The sequence below is a fragment of the Pelophylax lessonae genome (assembly GCF_965119305.1).
Source record: "Pelophylax lessonae genome assembly, chromosome: 7".
NCBI classification, from domain to species: domain Eukaryota; kingdom Metazoa; phylum Chordata; class Amphibia; order Anura; family Ranidae; genus Pelophylax; species Pelophylax lessonae.
Window position 1 is genome coordinate 238,705,185 of NC_138774.1, and position 18,332 is coordinate 238,723,516.

At 43.1% G+C, this 18,332-nt stretch overlaps 1 protein-coding gene across 1 annotated transcript in view; it reads left to right on the forward strand.

Moving 5' to 3' along the window:
- Positions 1 to 15,542, forward strand: part of LOC309559360 (actin-associated protein FAM107A-like) — a 56,689-nt gene extending 41,147 nt beyond the window's left edge. The window contains exon 6 of the mRNA XM_082262608.1: positions 15,210 to 15,542. Coding sequence (XP_082118734.1) covers positions 15,210 to 15,338 — 129 coding nt within the window. The 3' untranslated portion in view covers positions 15,339 to 15,542. The remainder of the gene's footprint in view (positions 1 to 15,209) is intronic.
- The last annotated feature ends 2,790 nt before the right edge of the window (positions 15,543 to 18,332 follow it).

An 18,332-nucleotide genomic window follows, 5' to 3' on the forward strand; every position in this document is an offset into this window, starting at 1 on the left:
TCTTATCTTGCTGATTACAAAAAATCTCCAAGTAAAACGTATTCATTCATTTATATTTTATGCATTCATTTATAAAACAGCTTTTTTTAATCCCACAAATATTTGTAAAATATAGAAAATATAGAGCAATGAATATATTTGCATCCTGCGGTACACAACCCCGAAGTCTACACTCAGATGCGCTTTTCTGTTTTTCATGTGAAAACAGAGGCCGCTTACCAGAAGCCTAGACCCCACATTATAGAGGTCTAAAATCGCTTTAAGATGACACAGGATCCTACATGGATGGATGGGGTGATACCAGGGGCGGACTGAGCCAGGCCGCTCTGATGCCCCCTGAAAGGCTGCACAGCTTTCACCGCAGACATGCAGGGATGGCAGAAGACCTGCTGCTCCATCCACCTGCTCCTCTCCTCCCCCTCCTCCCCTCTCCTCCAATGACTGCTCCGTCCCCTGCGGGTGTGGGTGACAGCTTGCTTGGGAGCCGCAGCTGTCCTGCAGGAATCCCCACACTGCTCTGTTCACCTCCAGCATGCCTGAGCCTGACACATCCCTTCTCCCGCCCCTCTCTCCCTGCGTGTGCGCTCCGTCTGTGAAGCCAACAAAAACATTTAGGCCTCATGTACACGGGGCGTTTATAAAAACGAGCTGCAAAGCCACTTCTGACGCCAGGAAAAAGCAGCTGTAAAAACGCGCTTTTAGAAGTGTTTTGTATTGGTGTTAATGCACGTTTTAGCCACGTTTAGCAGCAGAGTTGTATAAAGTACTCGAAACCCATACTTGAGTAAAAGTACAAGTGCTCGATCAAAAAGTGACTTGAGTAGAAGTGGAAGTGCTCGATCAAAAAGTGACTTGAGTAGAAGTACTAAAGTATTCAACATTTTTTGTACTTAAGTATTGCAAGTAGTTTTTTTAAATATTTTGCTACTCAAGTACTGAAAGTAAAAGTACCAGTAGTTTTGAAAAAAAATTGCTACTCAAGTACTGAAAGTAAAAGTACAAGTACTGTGTTATGTAGTTATTAAAGAAAGAAGTCAAAAGTTTGAACATCATATTGTGTTTTATTATTTCAAATGCAGCTTTTATTTATACATACAGTAGCATTTATTTTCGTATGCGCTGATAATACACATGTTTTGATCTTCATGAAACCTGCCATCTACTGTTCTGGCAGTGGTAATTTTTATAATTGTAACGAGTCACTATGCAGCACAAAAAAAAAATATCGGAGTAGAAGTATTGAAATCATTGAAAAAATGTAGTGAAGTAAAAGTGGAAGTAAGAGAAAATAATTCTACTCTAGGAAAGTACAGATACCGCCTTTCCGTACTTAAGTACAGTAGTAAAGTAGTTCTACTTAGTTACTATACATCTCTGTTTAGCAGCGTTAGTGTTTAGCAGCCTTTCTCTGCCCTCTTCTATTTTCCAACCTCAAATCCAACTACTACAGCTTAAAAAAGTCTGACGTGGCCTAAGGCTGAATGCAGCCTTTAGCAGCATCAGGCATTTTTAAAGCCTAATGCTGCTGCTCCAGAATGCACTGGCCCTGGGGGTTTTTTTTTTCAGCCTAAAAACGCCTATGCCACTTACAGCTCCCAAAAGCTGTGTGTGCATGAGGCCATAGAATAACATGGAGGGGTGTTTTTAAGCTGCAAAAAAAAAAAAAAAAAAAACGCCTGACGCTCCTAAAAGCAGCTGTAAAAACACCCTGTGTGCATGAGGCCTAAAGAGAAGCCACTGAATGAGCCAGTGAGCCCCCGGACCATCCAAGTGAGTGAGCACTGACCAGACCCTGCCCCTTTTTCTCTCTCTCTCCCTGCCCACCCTGCCCCCCTCTCTCTCTCCCTGCCTCCCCTCTCTCTCTCCCTGCTTTCCCGCTCTCTCTTTCCCTGCCTCCCTCTCTCTCTATCTGACCCCCTCTCTTTCTCCCTCTCCCCTCTTTATCCCCCTCCCCCTTTTTTTCTCTCTCTCCCTGACCCCCTCTCTCTCCCCCTGCCCCCCCTCTCTCTCTCCCTGTCCCCCCTCTCACTCTCTCTCACTGACCCCCACTCACCCTGCCTCCTCTCCCTGCTCACCCTCTCTTTCTGCCCTCTTTCTCTCCCCCTCTCTCTCTCCTACCTGCGAAGCTGACAGCCACATTGAAAGAGAAACCACTGACTGAGCCAGTGAGCCCCTGGGACCAATCAAGTGAGTGAGCACACGCCCTTCTCTCTCTCCCTGCCTCCTATCTCTCTCTGCTCCCCTCTATCTCCCTGCCCCCTCTCTCTCTCTCCCTAACACCCTCCTTCTACCTACCCCCCCTTTCTCTCTCTCCCTGTCCCCCTCTCTACCTTCTCCCTCTCTCTCTCTGCCCCCTCTCTCTCCCTGCCCCTCTCACTCTCTCTACCTGCCCCCTCTCTTTCTCCTTGCCCCCCTCTCTCTCTCTCTCTCCCTGCATCCCCCTCTCTCTCTCCCTGTCCCCCTCTCTCTCCTTTCACCTATCTATCCCTCCCTTCCCCCTCTCTCTCTCTCTCCCTGCTCCCTCTCTCTCTTCCCCTGCCCCCCCCACTCTCTCTCACTGCCCCCTCTCTCTCTCCTCCTATCTCCCCACCTCTCTCTCTTCCTGCCCCCTCACTCTCTCTCCCTGTCTCCTTTTCACTCTCTCTCTTCCTGCCCCCCCTCTCACCCTACCCCCTCTCCCTGCCAACCCCTCTTTCTCCCTGCCCTCTCTCCCACAAGTTGCAAAAATTATTGGAGGGGGGGGGGGTGGCACCATGTTTTACCGCATCAGGTGACACCAACCCTAGTGACGCCACTGCCAACAATGCCTCAGATCCCTCTAGTAGAGATAATGTACCACAGGATGATCTCAAAATCGTTCACTAAATCTGATTTCACCATCATGGATACATACCAAGGAAACAATAATAATATCCCATAGTGAAGTACTGTATTTATTAAAAGCTAAGTAAAGGTGCTTACAAACAAAGGAGCATTCAAAACATTTAAAACCTCACCATCAGTATTCTGGGTGGGCGTGATGATGTCACCACTATTCTCCGCCGGATGGATGTTTGGTTCAATGGATCGTCTTCCTGGGGCATCAGAGTGAAAAGAAATGACAAATCTTTATAGGTTACAGGCCAGCCAACACCAGAGGGTGCTCATCCTCCCCCAAATCCTCCTAATATACAATACACTCAGATGAAATATTCTGTACGGCTGCCTAAGACAAAAAATCAGAGGCATAGGTAAAAGATAATTATTAATAAAAATAGATAAAACAACATATATACTGTATGAGCAACAAATAGCTAAATAAACAACTAAAAGGCAATTTGTAATTCCATTTAGTTAAGGATATAGCGCCATTGGTTTACATAAAAATATTAATACAAGTCACCTAATAGATATTCATGCATATATAAATGTATAAATTCAAATTATATTCTAAAGTAATCTCACAAAAATACAAAAATCTGAAATTTATTAAAAAAAAAAAAAAATGAAAATAATAAAAATAAAAAACTAAAAGACAATACTCACCAGTCCCCTAACTATTATTAATAAAGGAATTATTATCTCACTCAACATTCAATCCTAATAGTACTTCAGTTGTGCCCCTGCGGTGACATAAAGCAAAATGTTTGGCTAGGCTGTGACTTTTCATATTTGTTAAGTGTTCCCCAATCCTGACCTGCAGAGCCCTTTCAGTCCTACCCACATATTGCAGGTGGCACAGACATTTGAGGAGATTCTTGGTGGAACAAGTAATTACCTGATCTATTTTATACAACTTTTGGGTAATAATGGCAGGCTACTAAAATTTTGTTCTGACAATATTGTGTCCACAACATTTACAGATTGGGCATTTCCTGCACAGAAAGCAGCCCTAAAGAATAGGTCCTTCCGGATGTTTAATAACATTGTGAGCAATCAGATTTCTGAAAGTCGCCACTTTTTTTAAAATCACCTTAGCTCTATCGGGTAAAATGGGTCCCAACACCTTGATGTTTTGAAGAAACCTCCAGTGTCTTTTAAAGTGGTTCCAAAGGCAGAAGGTTTTTTTTTTATCTTAATGTATTCTTTGCATTAGGATAAAAAACCTTTTGTGTGCAGCACCCCTAATACTTAGCTGAGCCCCATCTCCACCCAGCAATGTTGCACGAGAGACTCGGCTGTCCCGGACTCTCCCCCCTGGTTGGCTGAAACACACAGTGGGTGCCATTGGCTCCCACTGCTGTCCACATCAAAGTCAGTGAGCCAATGAGGAGAGAAAGGGGCAGGGCCAAGTCGTGACTCCACGTCTGAAGCAAGATGCTTGCTGTGGGGGCTCTTGGCAGGAGAGAGGGGCCAGGAACGCCAGTGAGGGACCCGAGAAGAGGAGGATCTGGGCTGCTCTGTACAAAACCACTGCACAGAGCAGGTAAGTATAACATGTTTGTTATAAGGAGTCTCTTTACCACATAATGTTGTTCAGAAAAAGTGGTTAAAAAGGCCCATTCAAAATCATGAATACCCATATTTCTGGACCTAGGGGCCAATAAATCATTCCCGTCCAAGGTTGAATTATCACATACAGTATATCATCTTCTAAGGATGAAATAGAATGACCTTCATCTACAAATCTCTGTTTAAGAACCTGAGCCTGTAAATAAAAATTATCCAAATCCGAGCAATTTCATTGCATCCTTAGAAACTGCCCCTTTGGGATGGCACACAGCCAATGACGAATGATGACCGCTGCGCATTGGGATATATCTGTTGTGAATAGTTGCTTTTTTAAAGTTTTTTGTGCAGAAGCGGTCACTGTCCCTTTACACTGTAGGATCCAGAAAACGTATTTCCGACCCACTATATTCATAATTCCATTTATTCCCCAATTGTTAGAATTCAAATTGGTCATAAATACATCCAGGCTTTCTTTGGCACCTCCCCAAATTAGCAGGGCATCATTATTGTAGGGCCTCCAAAAAAGGACCTCCCCTTGAGGTCTACCAAAAATATTTCCCTCCTCCTAGTGAGCCATAAATAAATCGGCCACACTGGGAGCGAATTTCGCGCCCATTGCCACTCCTGTCCACTGTAAATAAATTGTCTGCTGTACCAGAAATAATTATGGTTCATGCAGAAATTAGGTAAACATAAAATAAAATGTTTCTGCTGGTCCAGTAACAACTAATTTCTCGCTATGGAGTACTCAGTCGCCTCAATTGCTTTACTATGAGGTATAATAGTATATAAGGATGACAAGTCTAGTGTTACAAGCAGTCAACTTCCACCCTTCAAGCATTTGTTAACCTTAAAAAAAATAGTTTCCTGTTCCCTCAAAGCACGTTATACAGCACAGTGCTTGTGCTATGTAATTTGGCCCCCTGTATCACCTAAAAAAACCTGGCTGATCCTGCCTAGTTCTGCCCTTCCCCCTGTAAACTGACCACGGTATATCATGGCTGCTGAGCCCTGACACCGTGGTCAGTGTACATGCCTCTGCCATCCACAGCCCTGCTCTTTGCTCTCCTGTGTCCTCCTCTTTCCCCCTCCCCTTCCTGCCTGTCAGCTCCGTGTCATGGCCCGCCCACCCCTACTGCTGCTGAAATAACTGTTAATGTGTTACATAATCCTCTTTCTTTCCTAAGCCTGTGTGCCTCTGTCTATGTGTTTTATAAAAAAAATGCTGTATTTACCTGATTTCAGTGTGCTGCTCGGCAATCACATGACCTGCGGCCTCTCTCTCTCTCTCCTCCTGAGTGATGTCAGCAGGGGAGTCTCAACCCTGCCCACTGCAGCTGTCAGACGTGGAGAGGAAAGAGCCGGCTGGTCAGGTGATTGCCGAACAGCACACTGAAATCAGGTAAATACAGCATTTTTTTAAAAATAAAACACATAAACAGAGGCACACAGGCTTAGGAAACAAAGAGGATTATACAAAGGCTTAACAACCACTTTAAATATTTAAACGCATTTATGGTATCCCATGTGTCTTTAAGAAAAGAAGGGGGAACCACTAACCAACGGCTGAAGAAAAGAGTCAATGTTTTTCCCAGCTCTAAATGTTATAGATTTGATTCCACTTACAAATGGATGCCCGGGAGAGCCAACCAATGATTTTTGGATCTTGGGCAGGTAATATATTACCAGTATCCTAGGGGTTTATGGGACCGGAAAAGCCTTCTCCTTTTTATTGATAATCTTATCCACATACGCTGCCTTATCCAGTTTTTCCAGACTTATTTTAAACTGTTGAGTGGGATCTTTTAGTAAAATATGGTAGGAGTTTTTATCAGCTGACAAGTTGGTAATTTTCTCCATATATTCAGCCTTATCAAGCACAATGATGCTGCCCACTTTATCACCTAGTCCTTGCAGTCACATAAAGATCTGACACCTTGTTGTATATAATGGTCAGACCTACTCCTGATCAGATAATCCTCCATATCTTTTAACACTAATTCCCTAAACACCATCAAACTTGGTGGTAATGCCCCAGGAGAATAAAAAATGGATGCATTAGACAGAGTGGTATGAACCCCCCTCATCAGATTCATGCCGACAGTGACCACAAATGTAGGCATCAAAAAGCAAACAACCCAAATACAATGCAGCTTACATAACGAAAGTACATAACCTTGTCAACACTATTCCCATACTAAATTCAAATTGAATAATCAGCCAGCATTGAAGCTAAGAAGCCTGTCCATGGTCAGATCCGCTGGGGCAAGCCCAGGTACCTCAAACCATGGGTCCCAGAGTTTTTCATACTTGCGTGGACACCCCATATACTGATAATTAAGTCTTTCAAATTCCAATGGGGTTTCCCACAGCAGCCGCCCACTATCTATAAACTTTAAAAATGTACTTAATTTCCATGGTGGAACAAACTTCAGACCTTTACTTAATATATTAACTTCTGAATGTGTAAATTTTGCACTGTTGAGATTAAAATTCCATTATTATTTAAAACCTCCTTTTTGTGCCTACTCCTCTCTTTTTTTTACCTTTCTTTTTCCTTTGTGGTCCAACTATATTAAAAAAGAAGAAAGTGCATGAACAGGTCTATGTGTAAAAGTGGCACCCCTATAAGGGGTCTATTTTTATTAATCATTTTCTTTTACCAATCCCTCAGATTTCTTGTTCGAGGCAGCCGCACTGATTAGTTCATCTGAGTGTTTTCTATATTAGGAGGATTTGGGGGAGGATGAGCGCCCTCTGGTGTTGGCTGGCCTGTAATCTATTGGATGATCTAGACAGACTTGTGTCTTTTTTTTTTTTTTAAAACCAGACTAACTATGTTTCTTTTCACTACTACTCTGATGCCCCAGGATGACGTTCCACTGAACGAAACGTACATCGGGCAGAGAATAGCGGTGACGTCATCACGCCTGCCCAGAAGACTGGTGGTGCGGTTTTAAATTATTTTAATGCTCTTTTGTTTGTAAATACCTTTACTTGGTTTTTAATAAATTGTTATACAGTGCCTCACAATGAGATATTATTTTTCTTTCCTTGGTATGTATCCATAGTGGTGAGGTTGGATTTAATGAACAATTTTGAGATCATCCTTTGTTACATTTCCCCTATGAGAGCGATCTAAGGCATTGTTGGCTAAGAGGCTAAGCAGATTGGAGCCATCCATCTATGTGGGATCCTGTGCCATCTTAAAGTGATTTCAGACCTCTATAATGTGTGGTCTAGGCTTCTGGTAAGCGGGCCCTTTTTTCACATTGTGACTGGGGCACTTTTGGATTTATCAAGATTGTTCATTTACGGTGGACTTTTCTCAGTTAATATTTATTTTAATACTTTAAGACTTTGTTTATTATTTTTTCTATTTGCAGTTTTTAGTGACCGCACAACATACGGTATATTTCTGGATTTGTAAATAAAACAATGTGGCCCTCATACTGAAAAAAAAAATGGAAACCCCCCAATCTAATAGAAAAACAAAAATAAATTGTCTTGAATGGTCTTTAACCACTTTTTCAGTTTGCAGTGCTGTGACACTTTGACAATTACTCCATTATGCAATACAGAATACCAATGAATTAATACCAATGAATTTTATATAATTTATTTTAAACGTTTTAACTATATATATATATATATATATATATATATATATATATATATATATATATATATATATATATATATAAAGACTGAACATTTTAAAAGATTCCAATCCAAGCTTATTAATTTGTGTGGCATGGTAAGAATCATAGGGTTTCTAAACAAAAACCATACCCGTAAAAATTCCATACCCTCGTCACTTCCCGTGCACCTACGTCAGCACCTACGTCATTGAACAGCTGAGGAGCTTACTAGTGCGCATGCTCGGAGGGTAGGGAATTTTCACGGTAGTGTGTTGTAACGTTGCACCGCCTCAGCTGTTGCGGCACTTACATTAAAGGTTACATGAAAACATCTCGGCTGCAACATGAATTTTCTCCGCTCCTACCCCTGTCACTTCCCTCATCTTGGCTACTAAATCTAAAAGCGGAGGCGGGTCTATGAAAATATAAATCACGGAGCCGAGATCTCCGTGATTTAGATTTCATACACCCGCCGCTTTTACATTTGGTAGCCGAGATCAGGGAAGTGACAGGGGTAGGAGCGGAGAAAATTCATGTTGCAGCCGAGATGTTTTAATGTAAGAGCTGAGGCGGTGTAACGTTACAACACACTACCATGAAAATTCTGACCCTCCGACCATGCGCACTAGTGAGCTCCTCAGCTGTTCAATGACGTATCTGGAGCTGTGAGCATGCGCACTGCTACGCTGCTCAGCTGTTCCATTACGTTTCTGACAGGAAGTGACGTGGGTATGGAATTTTCATGAGGTATGGTTTTCTAACGTTATACCGGCACGCATCGCAAAGCTATTTCCAACCTCCTCGCCATTTTGTTTTAGGGACTGCCAATCTCTGGGCACTATGCTCCTTTGGTGGGAGTGCCCTAAAATCAGGGGCTTTTGAGATAAAGTTTTTGTTTCGATAAGGAAGGTCACCAAAACCCCAGTTTTCCAGCTACCCGTATAGCCCTTCTTAAAGAAAAGGTTGCCGAAAGCTCCCGTTCAACACAACAGTTAATTCATTTTATGCTTTTAGCTGCCAAACTTGCCATACCTCGCTCTTGGAAGCGCTCCTCAGTTCATATTGCTATGTTTAGACGCAAAGTTTCCTGAAACATGCTTAATGAGCATTTGGCAAGTATACTTACTGACTCAGTGCCTACATTTATGAAAAATGGGAGCCATGGGCTAATTACGTGTATATTGATCTCTGAGTCGCCTTTTGTTTGGCACTCCTCCCTGGCCCTCTTAGGGTGATTTGACAAGGCACCAGCCTCCTCTGGGTTCCCCCCTCCCCCTCTTTTCACTCTTTGTATTATCCCAATTTTCTAGTTTCTTTTTGTTCTTCTTTTCTTTTGGATCCCATGGTCTGATGTGCTGACTGGGTCCCCCTCTCTTTCCCCTGTTATTTTCTTTTCTGATAATATAAATATACCAGGTTAGTGCAACTTCCCCTCCAAACTGACCTCTTTTTGGAAAGTAGAGCCCCTGAGGTGATGTCCTCTTATGGCCAAGTTTTTTTGGGAAATGAGGAAACATGCTGGTTTTGAGGGGGTTAAAACAAAAACAACTTTAGTTGCAGCTGCTGCTGTGGTTGTACTGTGTTTGGAAACTAATGAAAGACGCATTCGTTCATTAGTTCCTCTTTCCTCTGAGGACTCACAGATGAAACATACACTATTTACATTATTTGATCACTATGATTGGCCTCTCTATAACCAAACACAGCGATCTCAGGATACAGTGCCTTGCAGATCGACTCTGTACACCGTATCTGTGAATGGAGCCATCCATGCACCGGCCCCGCTCGTCAGTTCCGGTGCGGGCGTGTCATTCCCTGCTAAACAGCTTCTGGGCATTCCCAAAAGCTGTGGAGGGATGATGCGCCTGCACCGGAAGTGACGAGCGGGGCCGGTGCAGGCGCATTCTGGGAGAAGAGGACACGGAAGAGGACGCAGAAGAGGACGCGCTGGCTTCAGCTGCCCACACCTGAGATGGCAACGCTGGAGAAGAAATTTTCAAGGTAAGTATTTCTTCTAAAAGGTAAGTGCGACCCGGGACAGTTCAGAGGCTATCCATTGTGGAATGTACTAGCCCTGACTGTCCGGGGGGTATTTTTATCTAAATTTCACCCCCGAGGCCGGAACTCTGCTTTAAAGATATAGGGCAGTAGTAAAGCAGTTAAAGTGAGCCTGTGCATAATAAAGCATTTACATATTATGAACAACCAGTCAAATCACATTAAACTAGCCTTCACTGACATGTGTAGCTGCAGGTATTGTTGAAAAATGAATCTTCAAATTCATAACAGAAGCTTGACTTAGAAGAAAATTTGACACGTTAGCACTTGGAACTCCTAGAGAAGCTAAACATAAAGTATCCAAATGCAATGATCACTAAGCAACACCAACTGATTAGTTAAGGCATTACAGCCCTCCTAAGATTGGGAAATGTTTAACTGTACAAAAAACAAAAGGGCACAAACAACTAGTATATTATCCACAGAACTTTATTAATAGGTAAAAGATACAAATTATACTCACAAACCAAACATAGCATATCATAGATCCTCAAGCCAGCCCTCGGACCCCATAGCTCCAAACAGATAATATTACCAGCTGATGTGTTTCGAGCGTCAGAACCTCCTTCCTCAGAGCCCTCCTCAGAAATCTGTAAGCTGGTAACATCATCTGTTTAGACCTATGGGGTTCAACGGCTGGCTTCTGGCTATGATACGCTACCATTTATATTTGGTTTGTGAGTATAATTTATATCTTTTACCTTTTAATAATGTGCTGTGGATAGTGCACAAGGCATTTGCACCCTTTTGTGTTTTGTTGGTCACAGCAGAAACATTTAAATCACATCTCTTCTCCCCTTTTACTTTTTATGGCAGCAGGTGTTGTACGCTGTTATAAACTGGCTGAAACCCAACTCCAGATTCTCTGTTGAGATCTTTGAGGCTGAATTAAAGTACATGCAGTTAGAGAGGTTAGTGAGGGCTTGTTTTAACGCTCTTTTACTATTTGTTAATGTAGCAATTTACATTTTTGTCTCTCCTGTAATCAGCAGAGCAGTGTGTGATAATTTTAGGCCAGAGGTTGCCAACTAGGGGTCCATGGATCACTGATGGTCCACAAGAAAATGTTTGGGTGGTCCCCAGGGGTTCTGCCGGAAATCAACATTGTGGCAGATGTATACTGCCCAATGTTGTTTCCAGTGCTGTTCTCAATGCACACTGACAGTCAATACTGTCAGCGCACACCGATACCCTATGCTTCCTCTGTAGTTACTCCTGTGGACTCAGAGGGAGGTTCCGGGAGTAGTGCAGAGAGTGGGAAGTGAAGAAGGGAACTTCCAATGCCAGCGCTGATCACAGAGGGAGGGAGCACGAGCACATGGCTGGATAATGATGATGAAGATGAGGTTCAAATATGAGTCTGTGTAAGGCAACGGTGTGATGTAGAGTTCCGGGGTGTGGGGGGGGGGGGGGCTCTGAACCAGAGCATTGTTTCTACAGTATAAGGCAGCAGTGTAATAAGGCATGTAAAATTTACGTTAGTGGTCGGGGGTATTTAAAATTGTCAGTTTAGTGGTCTGTGAGGTCCGAAAGGTTGCCAACCCCTGTTTTAGGCCAGTCTGGGCTCTGCAGGCTGCAGGTTTGATTGCTTCCCCTTGTTTCCTTTAGATTTCTAGAACATAATGGGTGGAAGAAACAAATGAGTAGCCTGATGTATCTTCAGCCAATGCCTGGGGAGGTGTGCCCAGATGGTGGTTGAGGAGTGTATAAATAGTGTGGAGTCCCAGAGAGTAGTGCTCTTTTCCAGGAGGAGAGGTTCCCAGCCAGGAGGGCTGCTAGCCCTTCCTAACCATTCTTCTCAAGATTCTGCCTAGCTCATCAAGGTCCCAGCTGTGCTTAGCTGGCGGTCCTATCCTTCCAAAAGTTCTTTTGGAGCCAAAAGAGGAATGCCACTGAGGATCCTATCTGGGAGCTCAACAGAGAAGTCTGTCTACTTGAAGGAGAAAGAATTTTAGTGACTGTGCTGTTGTTAACCCCTGCCACACTCCGTTTAAAGGCATGCCTGCCCTGGGACATTGCAAATGGTGTACCAGTGCTGTCAACTTCATGTCCTAACACTGCTATACAAGGAGCAAAGACACAAACCAGCGGCCCTTGTAGGATTTAGAGTGACATTAAGAATATGTAAATACTTTAATGTCCATAGTCTGTGCACAGGTGTGCTTTAATGTGTATGGGAGGTGTAAATACTAAAAAGATCTCCTCTAGATTCTTCAATGTAAATATATCATCAGATATACAATTGTAAAAACAGCTAAACATACATGCACTCTAGTTCAATGTCCCAAGGGCAGAGTCACTGAAATCATAGAGTTTCAGAAGGTCACCATACTGTGTATCCAAACACAGAAGAGTTAAGAGCACATGAAGCCCCCCTAAGTGAAAAGAAAACTGTTATGTCCACCAGGGAAGGGTTTAAGAAAGTGTGGTGTGCACAACACCGTGCAACTCAAACAGTTTTTTGAACAAAGATAAATAAAGATAAAACACAATGCACTCACAAGGATATGCAGTAACGAGTGTCCATGTCTGGCTGTTATCAAAGGGCTCCTATGACAGCATAGGGCTGACCTGAAGAAGGAGGCCACGCCCTCTGAAACGCATTGCCTTGTCAACAAGATGGTTTCCTGGTCAGCTGGTGCTGCCCAGAGTCACATGACCCAGTAGGCAGGCCCAGCATTCCTGTGGCCGGAGGAACTCCATTGTGGACAAGCGGCTTGTGCGCAGTTTGTTGGCGGCTGCATGCTGAGGCTCCATACCATCTACTGATAGCCCCTTGCTAATCCTGCCTGGTGCTCTGGCCGCAGATGATTGATAACAGCCAGACATGGACGCTCGTTATTGCATATCTTTGTGAGTGCATTGTGTTTTATCTTTTTTATCTTCGTTCAATAAACTGTGTTGCACTAGGAGCGGGTGCGCTCTGTCTCTTTTTATGTTTCCATCAGATATACAATGCTGTGAGAAAATATTTGCCCCCTTCCTGATATTTTATTTTTTTGCATATTTGTCACACTTAAATTATTCAGATCAGATGCAGTTTTTAAATAATGATTTCATATATTATGTGATAAAAGCTGTCCAAACCTGCCTGGCCCCTAAATCTAATAACTGGTTTTGCCACCCTTGGGGGCAATAACTGCAATCAAGCATTTGCAATAACTGCCAAAGAGTCTTTCACATCGCTTGGGAGGAATTTTGGTCCAATCTATTTTTAGAACTGTTTAAATTCAGCCACACTGGAGGATTTTCGAGTATAAACAGCCTATTTAAGGTCATGCTACAGCATCTCAATTGGATTTAAGTCTGGACTTTGACTAACCTTAATTTTGTTTATTTTTGAGCCAATCAGAGGTGGACTTGCTGGTGTGTTTTGGATCATTGTTCTGCTGCCTGATGGCTGGAAATTCTCTTTCAGGATTTTCTGGTAGAGTGCAAAAATGATGGTTCCATCAAATATGGCAAGTGGCCCAGGTTCTGAAGCTTCAAAGCAGCCTCAGACCATCACACTACCACCACCATGTTTGGCTGTTGGTATGGTGTTCTTTTTATTAAATGCTGTGTTTGTTTTATGCCAGATATAATGGGACTCAAACCTTACAAAAATGTTCAACTTATGTCTCATCAGTCCACAGAATTCTCAAAAGACTTGGGGATAATCAAGATGCTTTTTGGCAAATGTTGGACAAGCCTTTGTCTTTATTTTTGGTCAGCAGTGGCTTTCGCTTTGGAACTCTCTCAGGGATGCCATTTTTGCCTAGTCCCTATCTTTATGTCCAATCATGAGCACTGATCATAACTGAGGAAAGTGAGGACTGCAGTTCTTAAGATGTTCTTCTGGGTTCTTTTATGACCTTTTGGATGAGTCGTCATTGGAGTAATTTTGGTAGGCCAGCCACTCCTGGGAAGGTTCACAACTGTTCCAAGTTTTCTCCATTTGTGGATAATAATTAATTATTAATTGTGGATAATTTTCTCTGTTTGCTGGAGTCCAAAAGCCTTAGAAATGGCTTTGTAATCCTTTCCAGACTACAGCTCTCATCTCTTCTTGAATTTCTTTAGATTGCATGATGTGTTGCTCTTTTAGATGCGCCGATGCCGGTTGCGCAGGGCTGGACATTGTGCTGCCTGGGTCCAACGATGAAAGGCTGCCCCCCCCCCCCAAAAAAAAAAATCACGCCCACCAAAAGGCCCCCACATCCATTATTTTATAGAAGTATAAAATTTAGAAAATATTATATATACTGTTATCTTCTTCCATAACTCACCACCGGACCAATCCACCAAACATCCACTGTCTGTCCTCAGTCCTCCTGTCACTCCTGTGTCTGCCGCGGCCACCGCCCTAGAAGATCCAGGCTGCTCTGCATGTGATGGAGTGCGCTGATGCCTGATGTCATTGCGCACATCACGATCAAGTGAGGGATGTTCCCCAGAGGAGACAATCTGCCTCCTCATACTCATCAGTTTGCACTGGGGGCGGCAGTATGAGTTGAGGAAATGCCACCCGTAACGCTCGGCAAACTGATGACACACAAAACTGCTGGAAAAAAAAGTCTTGGGTGTCAATTTGCTGCCCCTCTCCAAGTTCTGCCTTGGTCCAATGGACCCAGTGGGACCCATGGACCCAGCGGGACCCATGGTAGGGCCAGCCCTGAGCAAATGTAATCTTGAACTAAGATGCTGGCTCAGAAATAATAAAATAATGTAAAGCTGGGTACACACTGCAAGTTTTTTCTCATTCAACCCAGCAGGCTGAGCTGGCCAGCGCCATTGGCTGCCAGCACAGATCGGGTGTGGGTCAGATGCTGGTTTTCCAGCATGCCCATTTGACAGAATCTCTGGATTGAAGGTGAATATTGTAGCAAAAACTCTTTTTTTGTTTTATCTTTTAATGACCTAATAATTTTGATGTTGCAATTTTCAGCTGGAGTTGGCTACAGCATGGGTACATCTTTCAGCTTGGTTCTCTTTTCTGTTTTTAACTATTGCAATTTTCTATAGAAAACTTCAGTAATGGAGCATGCAAAGGTTAAATCAACAAGAGCTTAGTTTCCTCTCTGGTTTCTGATATTGCAGAGGCAGCAGGAATCGACCAAGACTGAACAGCCTGCTCCTGTCGTCCATGAGTTCCTGAAAGTGAGGGAGAATCTCCGGAAATCCAAAACAAGGGATGTGCAGCAGAGCCCCCCACCTCCTGTCAGCTGAACTCCCCCCCTCCGTTATATTCTATAGGATCCAACTGATTGGATAGTTCCATCATGGATGAAGAATGTCTTGATGTTCACCAAAGGGACCAGAGGACATACATAGAGGTCACCACTGATGAACGTTGACCTAATTAGCATGTACTTTTCACCCTCTGAAAAAGAGTGGAACATAGAGGTTGCCCACATCTTTAGAATGTCAAATTGGGACAAAATGATCAGATTCCTCTATTCACCATTGAGGATATAGATGTAATGATTGGAGCTACCATGGCAATAAAGTCATCTATATTCTCTGCCTTATCCTACAGCCATGGTTTTACCTAGCATCTGTTTTAAATCACAAAGAATGGTTGAGTGTTCCATTGTCACCAGGAATCATTCAGAATGTATTTTGAAGCCCAACTTTTTTATCTTTAGCTTTGTATAAAATGTTTGCATAAAATGTTGCTTGCATGTTTTCATTATATGCTCAGTTCTGTGACAGGTTCACTTTGAACCTCTGCTTAAATCATTGCTGCTACTGCAGCTTCTACAACAGTCTGATTGAAAATAATGAGCATTCTATTGTACAGACATTTGTTTAAATGGAGATCTGTTTGGAAAATTTGTGTTATACTCTCTGTGCCAATGCAAAATAAAATCATGATGGTCATAATGTGAGAAAAACACTATGATCATTGTTTAGATAGATTTGGAACCTAGGGTTGCCAGTCATCTGTATTTTCAAGGACAGTTTGTAAAAAAGTGCCTGATTTCTCCCGTCCTTAAAAGTCAGTGGATAAGAGAAATTGGCGGTGAAAATACCTCGGCTAGCTCCCCACTGTAATCTTAAAGGCTTCAGTGCAGTTTACACTCCACATTCTCACTGCTCCTGCCCAGCGCTGTCAAGGTTTTTGTTTGCCAGGTCAACCTGGTATTGTTTGTCAGGTCCACCTGGTATCCTAGCAACCAATGACTTTCTTGTCCAGGCTTTAGCATTTAGAGGAGGAAGATGGAACTTCCTACTCCAGACCTTCTCCACCTAAGTAGTGCTCCACCTCCCAGCTTCCTTCCTGCTGTGAATGAGAGTCTGTGATGAGGGGGATCCAGGATGCTTAAATAAAAGGGGGTGGGGGACACTGAGGTAAGGAGAGAAGTGGGGACACTAAGGGAAATAGAACACTGATGTGAAGTGGGAACACTGATGTAAAATTGGAGTGGGCAAACTGAGGTTAGGGGTAAACTGATGTAAGGGGAAGTAGGAACACTGATGTAAGGGGGGAGTGAAAACACTGATGTAAGGGGGAATGGGTACACTGATATAAGGGGGGGAGTGGAGACACTGATGTAAAAGGGGAACTCTGATGTAAGGTGGGGGAATCTGATGTAATGGTGGGACTCTGGAGTAACGTGGAACTTTGTGGACTGTGAAGTAAGGGGGAACTCTGGGGACTCTGATGTGAAGGGGATCCAGAAACCCTGACGTATTGTATGGGGGCACACTGGGGACTTATTTGTAAATGGGACTCCAGAGGCACTTATGTAGGGGGTAATGCTGAGGACTCTGATGTAAATGGTAACAATGGGGACTCTGATGTAAGGGAGGACTGTTATGTAACAGGGAATCTGGAAACTCTGGTATAAGGGGGAATGCTGGGGATTCTGATGTATTGAGGGACTCCGATGTGAGGTGGGACTCTGATGTAAGGGAGGACCATTGTGTAAAGGAGGACTCTGATATAGGGGGACTCTGGGAACTTGGATGTGTAGGGGAATGCTAGGGACACGGATTTTAGAGGGGACTCTGAGGACTATGACGTAAGATGAGGTCTGTAATGCAAGGGGGGGGGGGGGCTCGGACATGAACATGGGGCTCCTTCTGACTGCTGCACTATTAATGTTGTTTTGTTTGGTTTTTTTTTTTTTTTCCAATAAAAAGCTTTATTGCAAGAATTATCAAATACAAACATTAGCTTTACAAAAAATAGTACAATGCAAATTGGAACGCATAACGATTGTTTGTTACTTACCCCTGCTCTCTATACATTATGTTGCTCATTGCATCACTCAAGACCTAGGTGTTCATAGTTTCAACTTTTGTTGGTTCTAATAAAGTTAATTTTAAGGTAGGCACAGTCAGACAAAGTGCAATGTTTTTATGTGCAGAAAAGCCTATGTAATAGATATGTTATATTTTTAAAAGAAATATCCTTTGTCCTGAGGTTTATGTGTGTCTGTGAGACATTAATAGTGTTAATTTTGGCACAATAATTAGGAGTATTTCGTGGGTACAAGGACTGTGGTATATTTGTGCAGTGTATACAGCAACTAGGCAACATTCTGTTTAATGATCCACCTTTAAGCACCTCCACCTGTTTCACAGCCGGTTTATTTGTTCTATCCCAGGTTGCCCCAGGTCTTTTATAATCTTAGTCATGCTCACATTTTGTGATGTTGTTTTGTCCTTTAAACTGTAAAGCCAGGCAGATTACTCCTTATGAGAATTTTTAAGGTTTGCATATTGTTTATACTGTTTAAAGTGATAGTGAACCGCCATGCAAGGTAAACTTATAATGTGCTAGTATACATCACATACTAGAACATTATGTTAAACTTGCCTTTAAAATGAAGCCCTCCAGCGACGCACTGTCCCTGCTGACAGGGCTTCTATCTTCACCTGTCTTCCTTCGAGGTTCACGTACTCTGGTCGGCTGATTGGCCACGCTGCGTTGACGTCACCCCCCCCCCCCCCCAGCCGCTATTCACAGCACAGGACTCTGAAGGAATGCCCCGGGTGGCTGTTCCTTCAGAGCGTATGTGCCGGTGATGTCACTGACCCATTCACAGGTAAATATCCCCTAAAAGGTGAACGTTGAGGAGATATTTACTTTTCTATTAGGTAAGCCTTATTATAGGCTTACCTATAGGTAAATGTCAACTATGGGAGTTTACTTCCACTGTAAATATTGATTGTCAGTAAAGAAAAGTGATGGGGGACAATCACATCATTTAT